Source organism: Dendropsophus ebraccatus, chromosome 13, assembly GCF_027789765.1.
Source record: "Dendropsophus ebraccatus isolate aDenEbr1 chromosome 13, aDenEbr1.pat, whole genome shotgun sequence".
In the NCBI taxonomy this organism is placed as follows: domain Eukaryota; kingdom Metazoa; phylum Chordata; class Amphibia; order Anura; family Hylidae; genus Dendropsophus; species Dendropsophus ebraccatus.
The window spans coordinates 60,624,907-60,649,148 of NC_091466.1; the positions used below are offsets into that span (position 1 = coordinate 60,624,907).

General features: G+C 41.8%; 1 protein-coding gene across 4 annotated transcripts in view; it reads left to right on the plus strand.

Annotated features, from left to right (window-relative positions):
- The window catches only part of MARK3 (microtubule affinity regulating kinase 3), a 52,436-nt gene that overhangs the window by 22,419 nt on the left and 5,775 nt on the right, over positions 1-24,242 (plus strand). For all 4 annotated transcript variants that reach the window (XM_069950638.1, XM_069950640.1, XM_069950639.1 and 1 more), the window contains exons 4-15: positions 3,172-3,220; positions 4,828-4,893; positions 8,541-8,611; positions 9,780-9,836; positions 10,099-10,335; positions 10,790-10,909; positions 11,726-11,825; positions 12,826-12,938; positions 13,117-13,270; positions 14,227-14,441; positions 14,749-14,852; positions 17,481-17,738. In XM_069950638.1, coding sequence (XP_069806739.1) covers positions 3,172-3,220; positions 4,828-4,893; positions 8,541-8,611; positions 9,780-9,836; positions 10,099-10,335; positions 10,790-10,909; positions 11,726-11,825; positions 12,826-12,938; positions 13,117-13,270; positions 14,227-14,441; positions 14,749-14,852; positions 17,481-17,738 — 1,544 coding nt within the window. The remainder of the gene's footprint in view (positions 1-3,171; positions 3,221-4,827; positions 4,894-8,540; positions 8,612-9,779; positions 9,837-10,098; positions 10,336-10,789; positions 10,910-11,725; positions 11,826-12,825; positions 12,939-13,116; positions 13,271-14,226; positions 14,442-14,748; positions 14,853-17,480; positions 17,739-24,242) is intronic.

Consider the following 24,242-nt stretch of genomic DNA (forward strand, 5'->3'; position numbering starts at 1 on the left):
TAAGGTCTCACAGGTTTTTTTGGGGGGTCTTTTTTTCCCCCCACTTTGATGAATTACAATGATTTGAATTGGGGGGGAAAAAGGAGGCGGCCTTAAAGGGGAAGTCCAGGCAAAATAATTTTAAGATATGTTATTGCCAGCAAAAGTTATGAAAATTACTAATAGATACTTATTATGTGAGATGCACCTTGTAAAGTTGGTAATGTCACGTCACATAAACTGCAGACACCTGCTGCAGCGGTGGGACAGACTGGAGCAGCAGAAGTCGGCAGTTTGTGACGCCATGCTGTAGTAAGTGCAGAGAAAATGCTTTATAGGTGAATCTCCCATAATAAGTGTCTATTAGTAATTTTCACAACTTTTGTCAAGCAATAACATATCTTAAAATGATTTTGCCCAGACTTCCCTTTTAACTAGACCCTATACGAGATGTAGGGCTGGGCGATATTGGCTTAAATCAATATCGCGGTTTATCGCGGTTGTAGCTGCGGTAACGATAATTGAACGATAATTATGACACACCCCTTTTTTTGCAAACCACACCCACTTGCTATGCCAAACGAGCAATATTTTGATTAAAAAAAGTAAAAAAAAAATAAAAGTAATGTCGTCATTATTAGGGGGTCTCAGCAGAGACCTGGACGTGTATCTACAGGGGGTTACATAGGGAAAGGGGTGTATGACTGTAAAGGGAGGAGCAGATATGGGGTGTATTACTATACAGGGGGGCTGATAGCAGTGTATGTCTATATGGGGGGCTGATAGTGTATGACTATACAGGGGGCACGGACAGGGGTGTATGATATACAGGGGGGTGGATAGGGGTGTATGACTACAGGGGGGATGATAGCAGTGTATGACTATACAGGGGGGATGGACGGGTGTATGATATACGGGGGGCAGATAGGGGTGTATGTGTATACGGGGGCTGATAGCAGTGTATGACTATACAGGGGGGACGGATGGCTGTATGACTACAGGGGGGCTGATAGTGTATGACTATACAGGGAGGACGGATAGGGGTGTATGACTATACAGGGAGGACGGATAGGGGTGTATGACTACAGGGGGGCTGATAGTGTATGACTATACAGGGAGGACGGACAGGGGTGTATGACTATACAGGGAGGACGGATAGGGGTGTATGACTACAGGGGGGCTGATAGCAGTGTAAGTCTATACAGGGGGGGCTGATAGCAGTATATGACTAAAAGGGGGCTGATAGGGGTGTATTACTATACGGGGGGCGGATAGGGGTGTATTACTATACGGGGGGCGGATAGGGGTGTATGACTATACGGGGGCTGATAGAGGTGTATGACTATATAGGGGGCACATAGGGGTGGATAGAGGTGTATGACTATATAGGGGGTGGATAGGGGTGTATGACTATATAGGGGGCACATAGGGGTGGATAGGGGTGTATGACTATATAGGGGGCACATAGGGATAGATGGTGGATAGGGGTGTATGACTATAGGGGGGACGATTAGGGCTTTATTACTATATAAGGGGCACATAGGGATGAAGGTATGGGAAGTACAGTGCTGCAGCTTAGGAGGAATGAATGGGCTGCAGCAGGCAGGATGCCACACACATAACTTATAGGAGACATTGCTGTGTGCTGCAGCCCATTCATTCCTCCTAAGCTGCAGCACTGTACTGTTAATGATGCTGATGGAACTACAGTACGGCAGCCTCCCAAATGCTGCTCCACCATATCCTGCCCGTGTCCTCCCTGCACACACAGGACAACGGGTGCAGCGCTTCCCGGTCATGTGTGTGTGGTGTGAGATCGCTCGTACGGGACAGGACTGATGGGGGGGGGGGCGCTCGGACGGGACTGGGGCGGGGGCGTTCGTACGGTACTGATTCGGGAGGGGATACTGGGACGGGTGCAGGCGCATTGGTAACAGACGGGGGGCGCTTGTACGGGCCGGGTGCAGGAGGATGGGGCACTCAGACACTCTCACCACTGCTGCTCCTCCTCCACCTCCCGCTCTGATACCGGTGTCCCTGCACATAACGTGCAGCGCTCACGCCGGGCCGCACGTGTGTGTGTGTGTTGGGGGACGCTCTGACAGGGGGAAGGTACTGACAAGCCGGGACTGGAGCGGGGAGGAGGCGGGAGGAGATAAAAATACCGCAGATACCGTCCTGGCCAAGTTGAGGTCGGTTAACCGACGCCAGAGACGGTATCGGTATTTTTGCGGTATACCGCCCAGCCCTAACGAGATGGCTGTAAAAAAAAATAATTACATGGTACTTATTTTGGTAGAAATAGTCATATTTTTAACTTTTTTTTTTTGCATGCAATTTCTTAAACAATGTACCTGATTAGTGTGAAAGGAGCAGGGTGGTTAGGAGCTAGGACTACATACTACCTTGTTACTTTCTAAAAGCCCCATTATACCAAGTGATTATTGTCCGTTATGGTCGATAATCTTTTGGTGTAATAGATAGTGTTAAAGGGCAACAATCAGCTGACATGAGTGATGTTTGCTGATCGTTGTCTTTCAAAGCGGCCGATGTCCTCCTCAGCTCACCGCGGCCCACCGCGCTCTTACCCCCTCGCTGTCTGTGTGTGTTATAGCGCCGGCAGTGAATGGGGAACAAAGAGCAAGCGATTGCTAACCTGACAATTCAGCGTTCACTTGCTCCAAATAAGGCATGTTTATCAGTATATTTGGTTTGGAAAAATACATTGCTGGTGGTTATAATTCCACATTGTCCTGATGGATTGTAAACTAATCCAAAAAAAGTTTTAATAGTCAACTGTGTGTGTGCTGGAACCAAATATATGTGTGTGTGTGTGTATATATATATATATGTGTGTATATATATATATATATATATAGATATAGATATATAGATATAGATATATAGATATAGATATATAGATATAGATATATAGATATAGATATATAGATATATATATATATATATATATATATATATATATATATATATATATATATATATATATAATTTTATTACATACACACACACACACCCATTTACTTCCCCCACGCAACTGGAAGCTATAATAATGCAGCATGCAACAATTGCCTAAAATATTAATAGTTATTACTTGTTGAGTGATGCTAGTAATATTTGAGTGGCTGCACTTGTCTGTAATGCTTTATTCTCTAACTTTGTCTCTTTCTTCAGCTTTTCAGGGAAGTACGAATAATGAAGATCCTGAATCATCCTAATATAGGTAAGATTTGTTTAAAGGCCTCTCTAAATGCAGTTTGACGTGCAGATTGGCACTGCCAAAAAAATGGTAATGCCGTCTTCAGACCCCGACTGATCGCTAGATAGAGCTGCATGATGCGTGCACTAAGCACGTTCTCTCCTGGCTCTGTACCAAGTAACTGTCTTTGGGCCTATTCCAAGGAGCGATAATCGGCCGATTATCGCTCCTTGGAATAAATACAACGATCAGCTGATGACAACGACCATAGGCTGATCGTTGATATAGATTTGAACCTATAATTGTTGGGCGCCTACCGCACATCGCTACGTGTAATAGCGGTGCACAGCCGGCTACTGACGATTTCCATTACCTATCCAGGCTGCAGGGCTCCTCCTACTGTCTCCTCACTCGGTAGTGACGCTCCTCTGCAACGTCATCGTTGCAAAGGCCCTGCCCCCTCAGCAGCCATTGGGCCAGCCTAAAGGTCTAGCCCCCCCCCCCTCCCCCCACTAGGTTGGCCCTCACCAATGGCCACTGAGGGGCCTATGAAAAGTTTTCAGATGGACCAAATGAATCCCTAAAGACCAAATAAATTTATAGGACCTGGCAATTGTCTTTTGCTTTTATGCTAAGTAGGGAAAGGTTGCAAGAAGGCTTTCGGCCTGGTGCTACATGGTGCATGCCTATCTCCTGTAACTACACTGGCAGTATTGATATACCATAGCAGTTCTGCAGCTGCTTGGATGTGTGTGCCGGCCTCTCCTCTGATACCAGTGGGTCTTCATACTGGGATTGGATCTGTAGTGACATCAGCATCTGATCTTGCCATCACATCATTATCTAGCTGTTGGAGTGTGTTCACATGCAACCTATTTGTTGCACATAGATGTTGCATGTGTTCTGTTAGTAAATCCATTCCTTGCTTTTAAATAGTTGTCTGCAGCATGTGCATTGATTATTACAGACCTGAACCTCATAATTGGATATACCCTTGTGCAGGAAATAATTGTGCCCCTTTGATAATGCTGGCATATTTTAGACTGTTGAGTCCCACTTCACACTAAGGATTAGTAATATTAAATGTAACCCATTGTTGCATGGGTAAGATGGGGAAAAATTGTCATGTACCCCTGTTCTAGTAAGGGTTTAATACATTCAATTTTGTTGTGATTTCCTTTCCTATTAGATTCCCCCATTGCTTCTCTCTAGTCCCGTCCATCCTGAATATTTCTTTTCACATTGATGAATTGCGCGTGTGTAATGCAGCTTCCTCAGGACCACTCGTGTTCTGCTTTTATTGTGTTCCTGACGCTACATATGTGTGTACAGCATTTCCTGGAAATCCCATTCGAGTAGCACAAGGGATTAATTAAAACCCCTTACTCATAATTTCCCTTACTAGTCACTAAGCCCCCGGATGCTGCAGGGTTTTGCTTTGTGCTGTGTTACTGTAGAGGAAGATGTTCTGGCTTTGTTGTACACATGGATGTAATGCTGAACATATAGCGTATTTGTAGCACTATCTGCAGAGCCTTTTTTTTTTTTTTTTTTTTTTTTTTTTACATTCACAGCTTCATCAATGGAAAGAAAATTTAACTTAAAAGACTTTTTTATGTTTTTCCCCCCAGTTAAATTATTTGAAGTCATTGAAACGGAGAAAACGCTCTACTTAATAATGGAATATGCAAGCGGAGGTAAGTGATGCCAGGGTAACGTCAGTCTATGACTCTGAGATCACTTATGTGGATGAATCACACGTATTGAGTCCTGTGTGGTATCAATCCACAGACAAGGGTTTGCGATTCTGTAATTTGGGTAAAATTATTGTCCTTCCTAGTTACCATAGTCTCCCTTATGACCTTGTAGCAGACGTGTGTGTGTGCCTGTTAGGGGGCCTTCACGCGTTCTGTGCGCAGTCCATAAACGTTATGATGCAGGGAGCTCCAAAATGTTTTAGATCTTAGTGCATAGTAGCCCAAAAATTTTTAATATTTCAGAGCTCCAGGTGTCATAATGAAAGATGATGCCGCCACGAGCACCGAACTCTTTTGTAGCACAAACGGATGAAAAAATGGGATGCATTTGTGTGCATCCGTTTTGATCAGTTTTTCCATTGACTTCCATTGTAAGAACCAGGATCAAAACGGATCTGTTTTTTTTTTTTACAATGGAAGTCAATGGAAAAACGGATCAAAACGGTTGCACACAAATGCATCTGTTTTTCATCCGTTTTTTTTTTTCCTCAAAAAAACGGATTGCAAAAACGCAGTGTGAACCCAGCCTTATCGTTAATCGTTGTTTGCCATAAAATCCCTTCATGTAATAGTACCCTAAGTAGGTAGCCCAGGAAATTCAGAGTGTTACAGAAGTCTCCTATTGATGCGACAGGTGCACTTCAGTACAAGTGAAAGTAGAGCATTGGGAAGGGTTACACAACCCGACTCCTCATCCAGTTTTAGCTGCATAACCTGCCTGGCTGCAATTGTACGAACCTGAACTTGCTGCAGCTTTGTATGTAACAGGACACTACAGCCGCCATGCATTAACCACACTTAAAACTGCTGACCAGAAAATCTGTTTCCCTCTATCCTGTCAGCTATACTATAGCGGTGACATGGGATAACTTCAATAATGATGCATATGTGAACAATACTCTGCTGTTTACTGTTGACTTAGAAGGGTTACCCAGTGCTACAAAAACATGGCTACTTTTCCCCCTCTCTTGTCTCCAGTTCAGGTGCGGTTTGCAATAAAGCTCCATTTACTTCAATGGAACTAAGTTTGAAACCCCACCCAATCTGGTGACAAGAGAGGGGGAAAAGTGGCCATGTTTTTGTAGCGCTGGATAACCCCTTTAAATGGCCCGTAAAAATTGCTAACAAATTGATCCTCATGCGTTTAGCTTTTAGTTTTTGCTCTGTTTCCTGCCAATGCAAGCGCAGCGATAGAAAGGAAAGAGATATGCAAGAGTGGTAACAGTGTACGGCAATGTGGTGGGTGTTAATAAACCATTTCCTGTTCTCATGAGGGCAAACAACTCTACACTTCCTCTATGTGTTAGGTAGAATATATCGATGTACTTTGAGTCATCGGCACCTTCAGCATTTATAGTAAATCTCCACTTATTGTGCATTGGATCCTAATACAAGGACTCTGCCTCCTTGCCATCTATATGGACAGCTGTTGTCCTTATGAAATAATGTCGGCTTTCTCCTAGGTTAACAGACATCCAGTCTCTGCAGTACCTGCAGCTTGCTCGCTGTCATCCTAGAGGCAGCTTCTTGGCAGCTTAGTAAGAGTGTGGTCAGCAGTGTTAATGAAGTACAGGGAAGGGAAGTTTATTTTACAGAGGAAAGTGCCAGATCAAGAGTTCATGTTCTAAAAGGCGAGCTTTTTTAGGCGTAACCTCAGATGTTCTTATTAAGGAGTTGTTTATTAAGCTGAAAGTTTGCAGAGGAATAATCTCAACTGTGCAAACCCAATAATTCCTTCTATGAAGACGTCTCGGGGGTTGTGAGCCGTTCTGGTGGATGTTATGCAGCACAGACTGGAACACAGACTTATTTTCACATGTGCATTGAACAACTTTCCTGTGGAGACTCTTTGGCAATGCTTTCTTCCTGTTAAATGAAAACAGCTTGTTGCATCATGTCGATTACGTTACACGACGCTCGCCTTTTGTTAGTCATGTTGAGATTGTTGGGCAAGCCTCATACACGTAAGCTGCCGGTGGAAGGCTACAGGGCCAAAATGTGGCCGTTTCCATGGATCCTTGATTGTCATCCACCATGTTTGTTCTTTCATCAAGTGCAGGTGTCCTAAACACACAGTCTTAGGGCATTTTCACAGGGGGGATTTTCATGCTGAAAAAAGAGGTTCTCCCGAGGAATAGTGTTTTTAAATCGGTTGGTGTCAGACAGTTATGTATTTGTAACTTCTATTTAAAAATCAGAATTTAGATGTGGATTAAAGGGGTACTAAAGAGAGAAAAAAAAAAAGTTGTCTTCAAATCAGCTGGTGTCAATTACTTTTACATAAAAAAATCTTAAGCCTTTCAGCTGCTGTATGTCCTGCAGGAAGTGATATATTCTTTCCAGTCTGACACCGTTCTCTCTGCTGCCATCTCTGTCTATGACAGGAACTGTCCAGAGCAGTAGCAAACCCCCATAGAAAACCAATCCTGCTGTTGTATTTTTGTTTGCAAAAATTTGCTATGTTTGCAAAATTCTATTGAAAAAATTCAATAAAATATATTGAAACCGAAAACCTCTCCTGCTCTTGACAGTTCCTGCCATGGACAGAGGTGGCAGCAGAGAGCACTGTCTCAGACTGGAAAGAATACACCACTTACTGCAGGACATACAGCGGCTGAAAGTATTTAAGATTTTTTATGTAAAAGTAATTGACACCAGCAGATTTGAAAACAACTTTTTTTTTCCTCTCTTTAGTACCCCTTTAATCCACCACAAGTCCACATCTAAATTCTAAATACACTCTGACATGACATAGACAAAAAGTTTACTTAATCTCTAGAACAAGTGGGGAGAAGTGCTCGGCTGCAACAATGCTATAGTAGACAGGCCATAAACTTTTATAGTATCCATCTTCTAGAGCAAGGCGACAATGGGGAGAAGAAGACCCTGACCAATAAAGACGTTGTCAATTTTTTTTTTATTTATTTATTTAAAGGGGTTATCCAGTGCTACAAAAACATGGCCACTTTCTTCCAGAGACAACACGACTCTTGTCTCCAATTCAGGTGCGGTTTGCAATTAAGCTCCATTCACTTCAATGGAACTGAGCAGCAAAACCCCGCCCAGATGTCAAACTGCAGCCCTCCCGCTATTTCACAGCTAAAGTTATCATAATGCCTGGGCACGCAAAGATTTAGCTGCCCATTCATGATGGCTATTACGGTTTTACAACGGCTGGAGGGCCATGAGTTTGACACACCCTACTCTACATCAATACATGTGTCTGTGCATATGCTTTAAAGGTCTAAGATGGCATAAATGTGTCTACGTGTCACTTCCCGCATAGCTTCATTGGATTTTCAGCTTTATTTTAGTATTGGTTTTTGATCATATTTGTGTTAATCCACCATCCGTTAAGCCACGCGTCTGAACGACCATAGTTTAGGTAACGATACTGAATAGCTTCTCTGACCCGTCCATATAACACATAATAACATTAATAATAAATTTATTTGTATAGCGCCAACAGATTCCGCAGCGCTTTTTTTCTATGCATACAGTACAGAGGTACATAATACGCAGTTAAATTGGAATAAATAAGTACATCATATATAATCTCCTTCTCATCTCTCCTGTTTCCTCTGTAGGGGAAGTGTTCGACTATCTGGTCGCACATGGAAGAATGAAGGAAAAGGAAGCCAGAGCCAAATTCCGGCAGGTGTGTGATGATATAGATTTCCTCTTTCATTTTTTTTTTTTTTTCTTATGCTCTTTCCCGTGAAATGTCTGGGTTTTGGGCTTATCTTTTCTGGTTTTATTATGACAGAGAAGGCAGACATGTTGTGAGGTATAGGCTTGTACCAAATGTCTTTTAGAAGCAGTTTTACTTTAAAGGGGTTGTCCAGCGAAAATCTTTTTCTTTCAAATTATCAGAAAGTTATATAGATGTGTGATTTACTCGTATTAAAAAATCTCAAGTCTTCCCATACTTATCAGCTGCTGTATGTCCTGCAGGAAATGTTTCATGTTCATAAATTAATCCGTTCAGAGACTGCTGACTAAGACCAGCGTTAGGTTTCTGGAAGTGTTTATTTACTGCACTGGTTCATACTGAATTTCTTCGGAAAAACCTGTGCAAAAAGTCCATCCTCGTCTTAATTTTTCTTTTTTGCAATATAATAGCGGTTGCAACTGTACAATTGCACGTCTACACCAAATCCAATGACGTTACAGATTACTGCTTTAGATGTGCAGCAGACCCCTATGATAAGCCCCAAAGTAGTTTAATAGGACTGATCCTTGGCTTTTCCGTTCAGAATAACTAGATTGCTACTTTTTGCAGTGGATATTTTTTTCTTTTTTTAGCCTGGCAGACAAATCCATATGGCTGTTTTCCAATGTGAAAAAGGGGGTTATAGAAATCCCACTAACATACATATGTATTGTCAGATTTGACACAGATTTCAGCTTCAACAACTGTGTCAAATCTAACATAGTGTGAACAAACCTTACATGGGCACTGTCATTAAGAAAACACTTTGGAAAGTTAAAAGTTTTGAACAGTCCTGAGACCCTCAACAGTTGGGGGAGCGAGTGGGGAAAAGCACATGGTTGCATATTTCACTCCCTGGCTCAGAGCAATTTCTGTCCCCAATTATAAGTCTATGGAGCCGATAGAAGGAGATGATTGACAGCGAGGAAGTGAAGCGAGCCACAATGTGCTTCTCCCTGCTGGCTCTCCTGATCATTGGGGAGCTTAGCAGAGAAACCCTGCAAATCAAAACTATTAAAGACAGTAACAAATCAGATTGTTTAGATATAGAAGCATCCACTTATATAGATATCTGATGATTTGATCCAAATCCTGATTTTCTGGCCCCTTCTAGATTGTATCTGCGGTGCAGTACTGTCATCAAAAACACATTGTGCACAGAGACCTGAAGGTGAGTGACATTTTGTACCTCTAGTTACCATCTAAGCTTATAACTTTCTGATTGTACACTATAACCATGGGGTCTGGCCAGTCTTTTTACCCGACGAATGTAAATTATACAGGTTACAGGGGTGTGGAATATCTATTTAATCAGACGCTTGATTGGCATTGTATGTACCAGTAGCATAATGGTTTTTATTTAGTGGGGTGGACATTGTTTGTGACCTTTTTGTTCTCTTTCTGAGTATTCTTGTGGCTTTCTCTTCGTACAGGCAGAAAACCTGTTACTGGATGCGGACATGAACATCAAGATAGCGGACTTTGGATTTAGCAACGAGTTTACAGTTGGCAACAAACTGGACACTTTTTGCGGGAGCCCGCCATACGCAGCTCCAGAGCTCTTTCAGGGCAAGAAATATGACGGGCCTGAGGTCGACGTCTGGAGCTTAGGGGTTATTCTGTACACGCTGGTCAGCGGGTCTTTACCCTTTGATGGACAGAACTTAAAGGTACGTGTAACTGGTGATCTACTTATGATGAAATCTACTGTGACCCTCACAATACATTAAATGAGGGGTCTGCAGTGCTCTGCAAGTACGGCGGTGCCACACTTTTTACTGAACCTATTGAGACTACAATTAAAACACTGCTTAAATGGGACCGTGTTGCCATTCCATATGCAGGGCCAGCATGAGAAGATCACCAAAGCATGTGGTCTTTTTAAGCACAAGAGAGCATTGTAGGATAAGAAAGGTGTTAACTGCTGCACCAGTGGTTGACTTTGCAAAAGTGAGAGTAGCTCTAATTGTTCTTTAGTTTCAACTTCATTAGTGATGAGTCGTTCACAGGTAGGTTATAGACAATGTGTAAGGGGGGATGTTTGGCTATTGTTGCAGCTTGGCACCACTGAACTATATTGTAACAGGTTTTTTTTTACTACCTATGTTTTATTTTCTCTCCTAGGAATTAAGGGAAAGGGTGCTGAGGGGGAAATACAGAATTCCTTTCTACATGTCGACAGACTGTGAAAACCTCCTTAAGCGTTTCCTGGTGCTAAACCCAACTAAAAGAGGCACTCTAGAGGTAAGGGCTGCACATACCCGAAGGCAGGTACAACATGTCTGCCACTCTTGCAGACACAGCTGATTGCATTGTGGGAGTTATGCCATGCAGTCTTGATGGTTAAGGGTGTTGTCCAGGGATGAGAATATTTAGAAAAAGTGCTATGGGAATGGGCAAAAAGAACCAAAGCCTACTCCACCTCCCTACTCCTCTACTTCTGTCCCACTGGCATCTTTGTGATGTGGCGAGTATGCAGGGCCATATTAATTTACAAACTTTTCACTTTTTTTTTTTTTTTTTTTTTTTTTACTCTTTGGTAAATAAGAACAGCAGGCTTATCCTTGTTAAGCCGGTCAGTGACTTCCATGTATACTGTCAAGTGCTCAGGAGTCTACACGGCAGGGTTATTCTTTGAATGAGCTACTTCATCCAAAAAACTTGGATAATGAGCAGCAGGCATTAAAGCTAATGCAAACTGTGCAACAGGGAAGCAAAAGCAAATCCCTTTTGAAGATCTCATGCCTAAATGGTTTTCTTCCTAGTTAAAGTCTGGGTACAGCCTTAAAAGAGCAAAGGTGATGTGGTGTGTGTGTGTGTATGTATGTGTGTGTATATATATATATATATATATATATATATATATATATATATATATATATATATATATATATATATATATATATATATAAAAATTTATATTTTTTTTATATAATATATAATCCCCCCCCCCCAGAAAAAAAAATAAAATTTAACCCTTGCCATCAGACCATTGAAAGAAATGTTATATACCCTACTTGTTAACCTTCTACTCATTTTCTTTTTCTTTTTCCTATTAAGCAAATAATGAAGGACAGATGGATCAATGCAGGACACGAAGAGGATGAACTCAAACCATTTGTGGAGCCAGAGCTTGATATAGCAGACCAGAAACGAATAGGTAAGGAATTGCTAGTTACATGCCTAAGCTGCCAATACACATTAGATTGATGTCTGCTGAACTTGCAGGTTTTGGTGGACCCATCAAATGTGTGTGGGGTGGTATCTAGCCTTTCCCCTGAGATCAAATGTCAGATCCGTTTTCTTTAAAATGAAATTCAATGGAAAAACGCATCAAAACGGATGCACACACTCTTTCGTTTTTATCCGTTTTTTTGAAAAAAAAAAAAAAAAAAAACTGATTGCAAAAACATAGTGTTAACCCAGCCTAAGAAGGAGTGCGTCGTTGCATTTTAGCATGTTCAACACATTTGTTCTCAGAGAAAGTGAGCTGCCCTCATGGCTGGCAGCGTCTTGCCTCCCTCTCATAAAAGCAGGTGAAGATCAGGAGAGAGAGCTGTCACCTGGACAAGTGACACAACAGTTGTATTACATGTATGGCCAGCTTAAGAGTGTTCACATAGCCCACAGTGTTACAAGAGCCTACTTGTGGTACTACGCCATTTACATAACCCCCATTAACATCAATAGGAGTAACATAAATTGTGTAACACAGCTAGTTCTGCTGTTTTCCCCAAGAGCCTCCTTGGTGCCATGGGAACATCCCTTTATCTGCAAAAGCATTTAAAGCTAATATATTTCCTCATTGTAGGTTACTGAGGGAAGAGAGAGTGGTTTCTCTCCCCCCAGGACAATTGAGTTGATATTCACAGTGGAAGTTAATTTTTAGTGACAATGGCCCCCCTCTTCCCCTATCTGCAGAACAGAAGATCTTGTCTTTAATAGTCAGTAGAATTCTGTAACCAGCGCTCAAGTTACTGATTCACCAGCAGGACGGGTCGCGCTGCATAAAATATATCGTAATGATTGGTGCAAATTCACATGCGCTCTATGGTGCATTGTAGGTGCTTAGTATCTGTATGGTTATATATTTGGTTGTTTCGTAAAGGGAAATAATCCTTTTAATGACTCCTGGTTAAAATATTTTTTTTTATTTCCAGATATAATGGTTGGAATGGGTTATTCAAGAGAAGAGATTCAGGAATCTCTAAGCAAGATGAAATACGATGAAATCACTGCTACGTATTTGTTACTTGGAAGGAAATCATCTGAGGTATTAATATATGGGCCTAGTACAGATTAAGCGTTTTTAATTGTGTTTAACCAGACAGTCCATGTGTTAATAAGGCTGTTATACTATTCCTAGCATGACTCCGCTTATGTCACTGTGCTTGAACACTACCTGTAAATGTCACCACCATTAACCTTTAGTCCATGTATTTTATCTACAGTTGGACGCCAGTGACTCCAGCTCTAGCAGCAATTTGTCACTAGCTAAAGTCAGACCAAGCAGTGATCTGAACAATAGCACTGGACAGTCCCCTCTCCATAAGGTGCAGCGAAGCATCTCTTCCGGCCAGAAACAAAGACGATACAGTGATCACGGTAAGTAGACAGTGTATATAAATATGGCGGCTTGTGGTCAGCACCGTTGCCTTGCAGCTCTGGGGTCCTGTCCCACACTTCAAAACATAAAACACAATGATAGGTTAGAGTGGTTTTTCAGGGAAGTATAAAAGCTTAGAGGTACTCCGGGCTGGGGTTAATTTTAGGATATGGCCGGGAAGGGGTGAAAATAGAGGCCGCCAGTCACTTACCTACCGGTTCCAGTACCGGGTCCCGGATCGCGCCACCCCGTTCTTCTGTCCTGCGGCAGTTTCCTGGTCTGAGCTGCTTGAGACGTCATGTCTCAAGCCACAACTCGGACCAGGAAGGGGCGGCCGGACTGGAGAACTGGGCGGCGCGATCCGGGACTGGGGAGGTAAGTGACCGCCGACTTCTATTTCCACCCCTTCCCCGGCCATACCCTAAAAACCCCAGCCCGGAGTACCCCTTTAATATATGCATCTCTATGCATTAAACCAATGTCTGCATAGTTAAATCACCTGCCACTGTCATCTCCCCATCGCTGCCACCTTTCAGTTCTTTCTCCTCCTGATGATGCCCAATAGCAATCCCAGGGTTAAGCTGGAAGCGAGACTGCATTGGACCAGTAGATTTGACTGCCGCAAGGGAGGTAAGTATGCTAGCATTTATTGGTTTAATGCACAAGGAGACTAATACTGTAAAACCTGTCGGAATATAAATTTTGAGCCCCAGTGGGGACTAACGTGAGTCTCTGTGCGGCACGTATACAAATGTGCAATAGTAGGTGGTTTGTAGGCCTCTTCTGCAGTTGGATGGTCATTTGACTGGCTGCATGCTGATGCTGGGAAGCAGGCATACTTTGAGCCGTTGTGGTGGAAGATTGTATTCTCTGGTATAAGCACTAGGACTTGAGTTGGGCCTGTACCCGCTGTGTTGCATCTTGCATAAACAGGTCTTTTGTTTTCTGGTTCTAGCTGGTCCTGCCATCCCTGCTGTTACAGTTTACCCAAAACGAAGCCAGACAAGCACCACAGACAATGATCTGAAGGAAGAGGGGCAGTCCCGGAAATCTAGTAGTAGTGCGGTTAGTGGACGAGGAGTCACTCCTCCTAGCCCAATGCTCGGCAATGCAAACAACCCCAATAAAGCAGATATTCCTGACCGGAAGAAGAGTTCAGTTGTTCCTAGTGTAAGTATATAAATTAAGCAAATTCTCAATTCTCACTAGTTGATATCCTCCACCCCCCTTCTGTAAACAGTGTTGAGCCTGGCAAATGTTCTGTACTCAGCCACTTGCAGGGGGGGTTTGGCCTAAGAAGTTGAAATTTAAAGAGGATTAGATAGTTTTGCTGCCATGAAATGCCCCAAACGCTCCTGGCAAGTTGTAAATGTTAAAGGTTGAAGTTTCGGTCAATTCACGAGACTCATGAGCAAGGAGAACACATTTAGTTTCTTTATGCGGTCAGTGCAATAATCCACAATATTCGCATTTGCAGAATAATTCGACGTCCAGCGGAATGACCCGTCGAAATACTTACGTGTGCAGCGAGCGCGCCAACACCGATCGACATTCGGTCATTCAGAACGGCAAAGAAAACAGGTAAGATTTCCCTTTCTAGGGGTGACGTGTAGTAAGACAGCGGATAATGCGGTTTTATCCATATAATCTGCATTACATAGGCAAACCTTTACACAGGTGATGAAAATCATTAAGCTGTTCAGGCTCCTTGCTGTTCCTGCTATTCTCTGAATGAGTTTTTTTTCCATAGTATTATGTAACGGCAAATATGTGAGAGCAGCTTTGGCTTACATTGGCATAATGGTACTTGACAAGGCAGGGATGTCAGTGAATTAAAGCAGGCAGCCCATTGCATGCCCCATGGCAGTCAGCAGACAAACACTGGTTTCCAGTGTTAATAAAAAAAAAAAGTGATTTTTTTTTTTTTTTGCCCTAGATATACGCCTGTGTATATAATAGTGGTGTAAGAATGAAATAAGGCATCAGAAACTTTGCATGTGGTTCTATAAAACAAAATATGGGATTTGTTTTTGTTTTTTCAATAGTTTTATAAAATATTGCACTGTACAGAATTTGTTCCTTTAAGACTTTTGTGCTTTTTTGTTATCGTTTGCACCTGTTATTGGTCCATTATACTTTTCTGTCTGCCCAAACCTATTCTACCCCCCTCCCCTTCCCATCACAGCCTGACAGGAATTTTCGCTTATGCAACTAGTCCTGCCTCAGTATTTGCCATATCTTCAATCTTTGCTCGGCTGCGGCATCCGAAATCGATGTCCATGTCAGCCTCCAGGCACTCCGAGATGTTACCGACAAATACCAGTGAAGGCGATAACTTCGGGCCTGCGTAAGAATATTTAAAAAGAACACTCAAAAACATAAAAACTCTTTTCAAAAAGTATCTGTGGAACTAACATATTACCCATTTGCCCTCGAGTTGTCATACTGTTCCCTCAGTCGTATTACAAGGCCCTTCTGTTCCATTTCCCATTTGAGTCCATTATCATAATTTTTTTCCTTTTTTCTTGTAAGCCTAAGTTGTTAAAATCTACTTCCCTCGTGGTAGTAATATCATCTGTGGAAACCCATCTAAAATAAATTTCTTGGTTCCCCATGACCCCTGCTAGTTTGTGTTTTTCGTGTTGCACTTTTAACAGTTAATACAAAGTGCAACAGGGTCATACTAAGGATGCCTATCGAGGTGTGACACATGACCAGTGGTGTGTATAACATTTGTATTAATGTCCTTGTGCATTTGGTCTTCGTTCAGATGTTTTCCATTATCTCTCCCCCCCCCCCCCCCCCCCCCCCCCCCCTTTCTGTGCAAATCCAAAGCATCAGCCGCTTATCTTCATTGCATTTTATTTACCTAAAGCGCACCTCCAGTGAGAACTGGAAAATTCCTGCAATTTACAATTGATTCCATTCCTTTCTGCTTCTCTCATGTCTTATAGCAGTCCATAAAGCAGAGTTGTGGAATCCTGTATGGCCTCTAGTCAAATTGGAGAGCTGCTTTGGCTGTCCTTGTTACTAAGCCATAAAAAAAGAAGCCCTTTAAATGGTTCCTACAGTGCGGGGTAACTTACATCTGCTTTCTGGACTCCCTATTGGATGTGGCAATGTGGGGCTTCTACCTTTGCTCCATTCTAGTCTTAGCTTTTAGGTTCTCTCTGGAGGTGTGCTTTACACACACAAGTTTAGCAGGTGTAGGCTCTGTTCACACTTCTGTCTGAGGTATACAGTGGGGTGCATTCCTCATTGCGTACCTCCAGCTTATGCCCATGTTCATTTACAGCAGGGGTAGGGAACCTTGGCTCTCCAGCTGTTGCCAAACTACAACTCCCATCGTGCACGAATAGCCAAAGCTTTAGTTTTGTTGTTGTTTTGCAACAGCTGAAGAGCCAAGGTTCCCTACCACTGATTTATAGTGAAACAAAAGGTATGCCAGCCCACCATATTCCGAAAAAAGGCTTCTTTTGGTTTATGATGGCCACATTGAGGTCAGTTGACTCCCGTTTCTTTTGGCATGTGCATAATGGAAGGGAAAAAAAAGAGTGAATGGAGTCTTAGGGTCCATTTACACAGAAAGATTATCTGCCAAAGATGCGAAGCCAAAGCCAGGAATGGTTTTCTCAGGCTTTCCTTTATGACCCGATCTCTGTTTATAGTCTGTTTCTGGCTTTGGCAGATAATCTGTCAGATAATCTTTCTGTGTAAATGAACCCTCTAAAGGAGTAATCTGGGCTGTATAAAATTGATGACCTGTCCTCTGGATCACCCATTAACATTCATCTGGCGCGGGTCTGACTCCTGGTGTCCCTGACATTGAGCTTGTGCCAGATAATCCCTTTTAATGGTGCATAGTGTCACAGTGTAGTTACACACCGCAAAGTTCTAGTTTACTAACACAAGCCAGGCCAGGAGATGCTGCACTTAGACAATGCTTAGCTTTGTCATGTATAAACTCACACTGGTTCCATGTATATCACACTGACCACTAGAATTTTGCTGTGGTGATCACTTTGCACTATTACCTGCTTACATTGTTTCAAGACTTTCCTCAGAGGGAAGATTGTCCCATGTCTCAGAGGTTTGCATTATTCATGGAGCACTTATCTTTTGTGACTACCTCCGGTAATCTAGTTAGATGCAACAGTTGATCAATTATATATAGGTGCAATTAAGCTCACCTGTCTCTTCTTATCACAGCACAATCCCTGATCAAAGAACATCAGTGGCCTCAACGCACAGCATAACAAGCACCACTACTCCAGACCGCATGCGCTTCCCCCGAGGAACTGCCAGCCGAAGCACTTTCCACGGCCAGCTCCGTGAGCGACGCACTGCAACGTACAATGGACCACCCGCCTCGCCCAGTTTATCTCATGAAGCCACCCCTCTGTCACAGACTCGAAGTAGAGGCTCCACTAATCTTTTTAGTAAATTAACTTCAAAATTAACTAGAAGGTAAGTTTTTTTGGTGGTGTGGGAATTCTTTCACCCGACACTCGCTGCGTGCCATCACTCCCAAAAGATCCCTGTAATGGAGTCTTACTTCTGTTTTATGTTTTTGTATCTATATGTATATTTTGTGCCATATTTATAGGTTTGTTTTTGGTTTTTGTCCCCCCCCCCCCCTCCTTCTGTTCTATTTGTTCCGTAAACCTTTTTATAGACATATTTTATTATGTTAGCGTCATTGGATCAGTTTACGTTCATTGTTTTTACGTATATTATGTGCATGTACTACATGTACTACAAGTACCATGGTGCACTGATCACTGGCAGAACGATTGGAGTGTAACATGTCACCAGCCTCTGATCCATTCCATGCAAGATTCTTCCAACCAGCATAGAAACGTGGCACAGACTGGGCATGGCTTTGCACCACTCCTGTTATGTAATACGTTTTAGAATATGGGGGTCATTTATGGTGGTGTTTCCATGGGATATCAATGGTTTACATTGGTTATGGTGTGTAGTTTTATACATAAGGTGATTGTCTTTAGGGCAGCTAGAAGTAAGGCTTTTGCTTAACAAGCAGCAAATATGTCAGAATTTAATAATTTAACATGCTCCTATACGTTTCCAAGATCTGCACTTGCCTCCTTTTATTTGAAATACTGGGAATAATTACACCCATGAAATGCCCTTTCCCTCAAGTCTATACTGATTGCCAGAGGTGCCCAAACAGTGTTGGTTCTTAGTGGCACCAGATGACTGGTATGTGTATATATAAGCGCCCCTACTCCTCCCCCACAGATTGTTGAGGGTAAAAAGGTCGGACATGTCAAATTTCGACAACAGGTTTTGTTCCCAATTAGGATTAGCCGCCTCTTCCCACTGAGAACAAATGCACTCTCAGCTAAAGTGTGCATGTGTATAAGGAGCATGGGGAGAATAACAATGATCTATTCAAGGTGAAGGTGTACGGCCACTTTAATAAACACAGTGTCCGCTATTCACAGGAAAGAGGGATTTCTATTTTGCAAACTTCCTTTCTTTTAGTGGGTATTTTAGGAAATGTCTCAATTTGTTGCATTTGTGCCCCCTAATTCAGCAATATTAGATATGAGAAGTTGTAGTCTTATCGCTTCACATTTCTTTCCTCCTCACAGTTGTTTCCTAAACTGCTTCCCTACAGACTTTAGGGCCCTATTACACGGAACGATAATCGGCCGAATCAGCCCTATCCGTCCGGTTATCACTCCATGTAATAAACAAAAAAATCAGACAATGACAACGATAATCGGCTGATCGTTGATATAGGTCTGGACCTATAATTGTTGGGCGCCGTTATACATGTAATAGCGGTGTGCAGGCCGGCGGCTGACAATTTCCAAACTCTATACATTACCTGTCCATGCTGCAGGACGACTCTATCGCTCTGCTTCTCCCCAGGTCCTGAGCGCTGCAGCTCCAGAGCGGCCTGTTTGAGTTGACAGGCTGCTCAGCCAATTGCTGGCCAGGACCACCGCGGGCAGTGGCCTGCAGCAAGGGTAGGTAAGGTATAGAGTTTAAGCAAGGGCTGCAAGGACATCGGTAACAATGTCCATGCAGCCCTTGTTAAACGATTATCGGCTGTGTTATAGGCCCAGTAAACAGTTTACAGTTAACGGTCCCCAGTATTAGGACCCTTAGTGCTCCTGGTGTCTACAATACACTTGTGTGTTAAGTTTTAGTTGTCAGATCTGGCAAAGGGCCATTTTTTCTTCTACTTCTTTCCCCTCTGAGTTGCTTTGTTAGCACAGTGCTGAGTCAACCCCAGAATAATGATTAATCGCTGATCATTTTGCTATCACAAATTTAGTAGAAGATTCCTCAAGGAATAGTTAATAACAACTCAAGTGGAAAAACATTCAATTTTTTTTTTAACCATATATGTATATAGTTTATTTACTGCTTGTTAAGTGTTCTGCCATAGATGTCTATTGCAGTGCAATATTAAACCAGATGCCTTCTATTTCCTTCCAATCTGGACCAGGGATGAAAGCACAGCCTGCTGAGCCATTGAGACACTGTAAAGTATTGATGTGTCGTTGCTTTCTGTTCTGTAGAGTAGAGCTTTTTGCTAGTATAAAGTATTATTTTAGAACATATCATTTTAACACTTGCAATACCTTGGGTGGTCTAAGTCGCTCAAGCTTTAATACTACAGTGTCGTTTTGTTCCTTCCTAGTGAACCCCCCCCCTCCCCCCTTTACTTGTGTGTATCTACTCTCTTGTAGTAGTCTTTTGGAATATGCAACGTCTAGAACTTGGATTATTTGACACAAATGTTCATTGTAACTTAAACACTAAACCTACCTCCAAGTTTTACCTGCTAGTGTAATCTGGTATTGCACTTAAACTTGTTCATATAAAGTGCTAGTGTTTTGTAATGGGGGGAGACTAAGTAAATTTTTTCTGTTTTAAGAGGAACATTTCTGAAGCTTACTTCTAGATGGTTCATTTTGCAATTGGGCAGTCTTCAGGGGTCAAGAATGTTTATTTTCTTATATTCTTACCTCTTCTCTTGTCTTCCTTGTACTCTTACCCAATCTATAGACCCAGAAAACAATAGCTCATACAGTGCAGATTCTTCTTTCTTTTTCTACACCTAATAAATGTTGGTGATAAGCTATCTCTCCCATTCGCATGGCATAACCCTTGGCCAAGCATATATCTGTTCTCAGTGGGAAGAGAATAGTAAAACTGCTGCTGGACAGCTCTGGTGGCTGCTTATCTTCCTGAGAACAAAAGGATTGGCCAGTTGAAATCCAAAAAGTAAGAATATTTCCCACCCTGAAATCTTCTCTTCCAGTTAGTATTCTTTAAAGAGTTTGGCACTAACCATAAGAGTGAGGCTGTATGGCATCAAGCTGCTAGCAATGTATTGTAATACAAGCAATTCATAGATAAAGGGGTTATTCAATATTAGAAAATATAGTTGCTTTTGTCCAAAAACAGCACCATTGCTGTTCTCAGCTTGTGTGTGGTATTACAACTGCGCTCCATTGACTTCAATACCACATAAAAACTGAGAACAAGAATGGTGCGGCCTCTAGAAGCGTGGATAATGCAGGATAACTGCGTTAATACTAATTGCAGAAATGCTTAATTCTGCCTATTGCAAAGTCCCGATGACATCCCTTTAGTCATGTTAAACATGCAACATATATGTTTTAAAATAAATTAAAAAAAGTTTTACCACTAAACCTAATAACAGGCAGACACTTCCTCTTATGTAGAGATCACTTTTGAGCACCGTAATCTTCTCCTTATTACAGGCATGACTGCATTGAAAGAGACACTAATAGCATTGTATTTCACCACCCCCACCCCACCACCCAAGAGTAAACAGAGCATGCCCACAACATTAACCACTTGTCATTTTCAGAGTTTAGGTTCCTATGGTCCATGCAACTGCTGTAAAACCTATAACATATTATATATTGCATATAATATAGGCAGCTAGGTAAGATGGCTGCCTTCATAATCATGTAAACAAAATTGAATAGAAAATATCTTTAATCAGAAAATTAAATAGTAATTTTGTAAGCAGTCAAAGGAGCCCCTCTTTCCCTTCCTTATGTCCTACGCTGAAGCTCTGCCTTCTCAGATTGCTCACTGTGTACAGTCACAAGCTCACCAGCGGAGCCTGACCTTTTTACTTTAGTCTACACTCGCATAGTGACATGGCAGAGGCCGTGTTGTACACAGTGGATGTCTGAACCAGTAAGTTTCATGACTGTTCCTCTTTAACTGATGGTTTCTGTCCAGATCACTTTAACATGACCATTGTGTAACTTAGCCGAAAGAATGACCATGTGCATTGTAGTCGGCAGAGTATTTATTCCAAAGTTTTATTTTTTATGTGCTGCTGGGTTTCCAGTCCTCGAACAAAGACTAACTTGTATTGTATATTATGTATGTACCTTTAAGAAAGTATTACTTCTGCCTTACTGTTCACTTTATGCTTTAATTATTTTCCTTACAATCATTTGGCAAAAAAAAGAAAAAAAAAAACTAAAATTTCCAATTTTGAGAACATTGAGGCCGGCTCCATCTTGTTTTATTCTGTACTGTATATTGCCATCTCTCACAGCAAACAAGTTTACACCAATCTGTTAACAGCAATACATTAATGTCTATGGTTTGTGTGTTCTCAACTATTTACATGAACTCTAACAGGAAAAAAAATTCTCAGGGCCAAATAATCAACTCTAAGTTCTAAGTTCCAAATCCAACCTAAGACCCTTTCATCAGAGAGCAGTGCCGACATCTGGCAGGTCCAGAGGCTCTAACATTGAAGAATCTAATCCTGCTGCTGTGTCTTAGTTAACACTCTTGAATTGAGATGTCTGTAAAAGGAAAAAAAGAAAAAGAAAAAAATAATTTTTTTGACTTCTTTACATAGTTACCAACCTAACTTGCTTGTAACAAAGTTTAATAAAACTTTCAGAAGAAATACCCTGTTTGTGTGACATACTTAGTTTCATAGTAAATTTAAGATGACTGGTTTCACGTGCATCAATATATAGACGATTTATTCACAGCATAACATACACATTATATGTAAAAGCATCAGATAATCAGGGTCCTGAGAACTAATTTTCATTTCACTGGGAGAGGGCAACTATTTTGAAAGGCTTTGAACACCTTTTTTTTTTTGGGGGGGGGGGGGGGGGAATAAAATAAAAAAACTATATATATTAATTTTTTTGCATTGTGTACACTTAAAAGAAAAATAGATATGTAATTGGTTTTCATAAAACTTTTTTCTATAGTTTGGTCTGCAGCTTTCTTGTTTTGCAATACAGTGCAAGCTGCTTGATGTTGTTCAGTGCTTATTCAGTCTGATGCCTCCTCAATGCTAATCTAAGCTTCTTTCCATTCACAGGAACGTTTGGTACGGCTGAGCGTTCCTCCATTCTCCAGGAGGAGGGTTTAAGGGGTTATCCAGTGCTACAAAAACATGGCCACTCCTGTCTCCAGCTTGGGCAGGGTTTTGCAGCTTAGTTCCATTAAAGTGAACTGAGCTTAATTGCAAACCGCACCTGAACTGGAGACAAGAAAGTGGCCATGTTTTTGTAGCACTGGATAACCACTTTAAGCCACAACCAGACCTCTCTGTTTTAAGAGACATAAGCCACAATCAAAAGGGGTCGATTGGTAATTTTACATTATTCCTGACCCCCCCTATCTTCACAAACATCATCTGTCAGGGGGGTTGGTTTTGTTTTCTGTAACCGAAACTGCATCCTGCTTTTATATGGTTTGTGGACTATGCCGCAGTATTCAACACAGCTCATGGGCAGTCGGTACAGTTTTTGGGACGAAAGTGTTTTTATAGACACACACTTTAAGATTACCTGTGCACACCCTGTCAGAGACTTCATTATTAGAGATGAGCGAACTTCGAGCACACACTGAACTCTCACCATTTGATTGGTGGCTTAAGAAGTTGGATGCTGCCCTAAGGCTGCCTGGAAAACATGGATACAGTCATAGGTTGTAGATAGTACTCCAAGTTCACTCATTTCTATTCTTTATCCTGCACCTATCGAGCCAACCTAAAGGATGCTTTTTTACAGTGTATACTTCTAGTTTAGTTTTTTTTTTGTCTACAATCTTTTAATCCCCTTTCCCTTATGTATGTCAATATAAAGTATGTAAAAGCTTATAATAACATTCACTTATGGATAATGGGTTATCAGATCTACAGATGTTTCAGATTACGCTTTTGGAAGGATATATTTCTTCGTCACTTGGCATACTGCCTGCAAGGAAATGTCGGATTATACCCAACACGACTATATGAAACCATATGAGATCACGGATACTGTGTTTACCTGTCAATTGTTTAATTTGGACAAGAAAAAAAAGAATAAAGAAAAAAAGACTGCCTCCGCTGACATCTAAACCACTCAAAAAAAAAATCAATGATCATACCTTGACATTTAGGAAAAAATGTGGCCTTGAAGGTTGGCAATACATCGGACTACATTGGAAGTCTACAGTGAATTCAAGTAATGGCCGAACTGGACGTATTCATCCAACTCTGACCAAGATCTGTCAGTCTATGACCAACATTACATCCACTTCTGTGAATGTTATTAGTGGCTTCTTTTTATGCAACAAATGTGTTTTATTTGGTGCCCCTTTAAATACAAAAACAAAGGGAAAGTCTGTAATTTAATAGATGTGCTAACACTTTGCAGAACACCCTGGCCACCACTGATACTGTGTTGTGCTTAGTGCAGGATGTAAGAGGGGGGTGGGGTGAGTGTGAGACTGGTTCAGACATCAGCATAGAGAATCCTTGTGTTATGCACTGAGCAGAACACTAGTATAGGTTTCGCTTTCTCTAATTTTAGGGACCTATGGCAGCGTGCTTATGTGTTCCCATGGCCATGTTGGGCTGAAACACATGATATGACGTAGCCCAAGGAAGCTCCAGACAAAACATACACTGTGTTATGCCTTGTA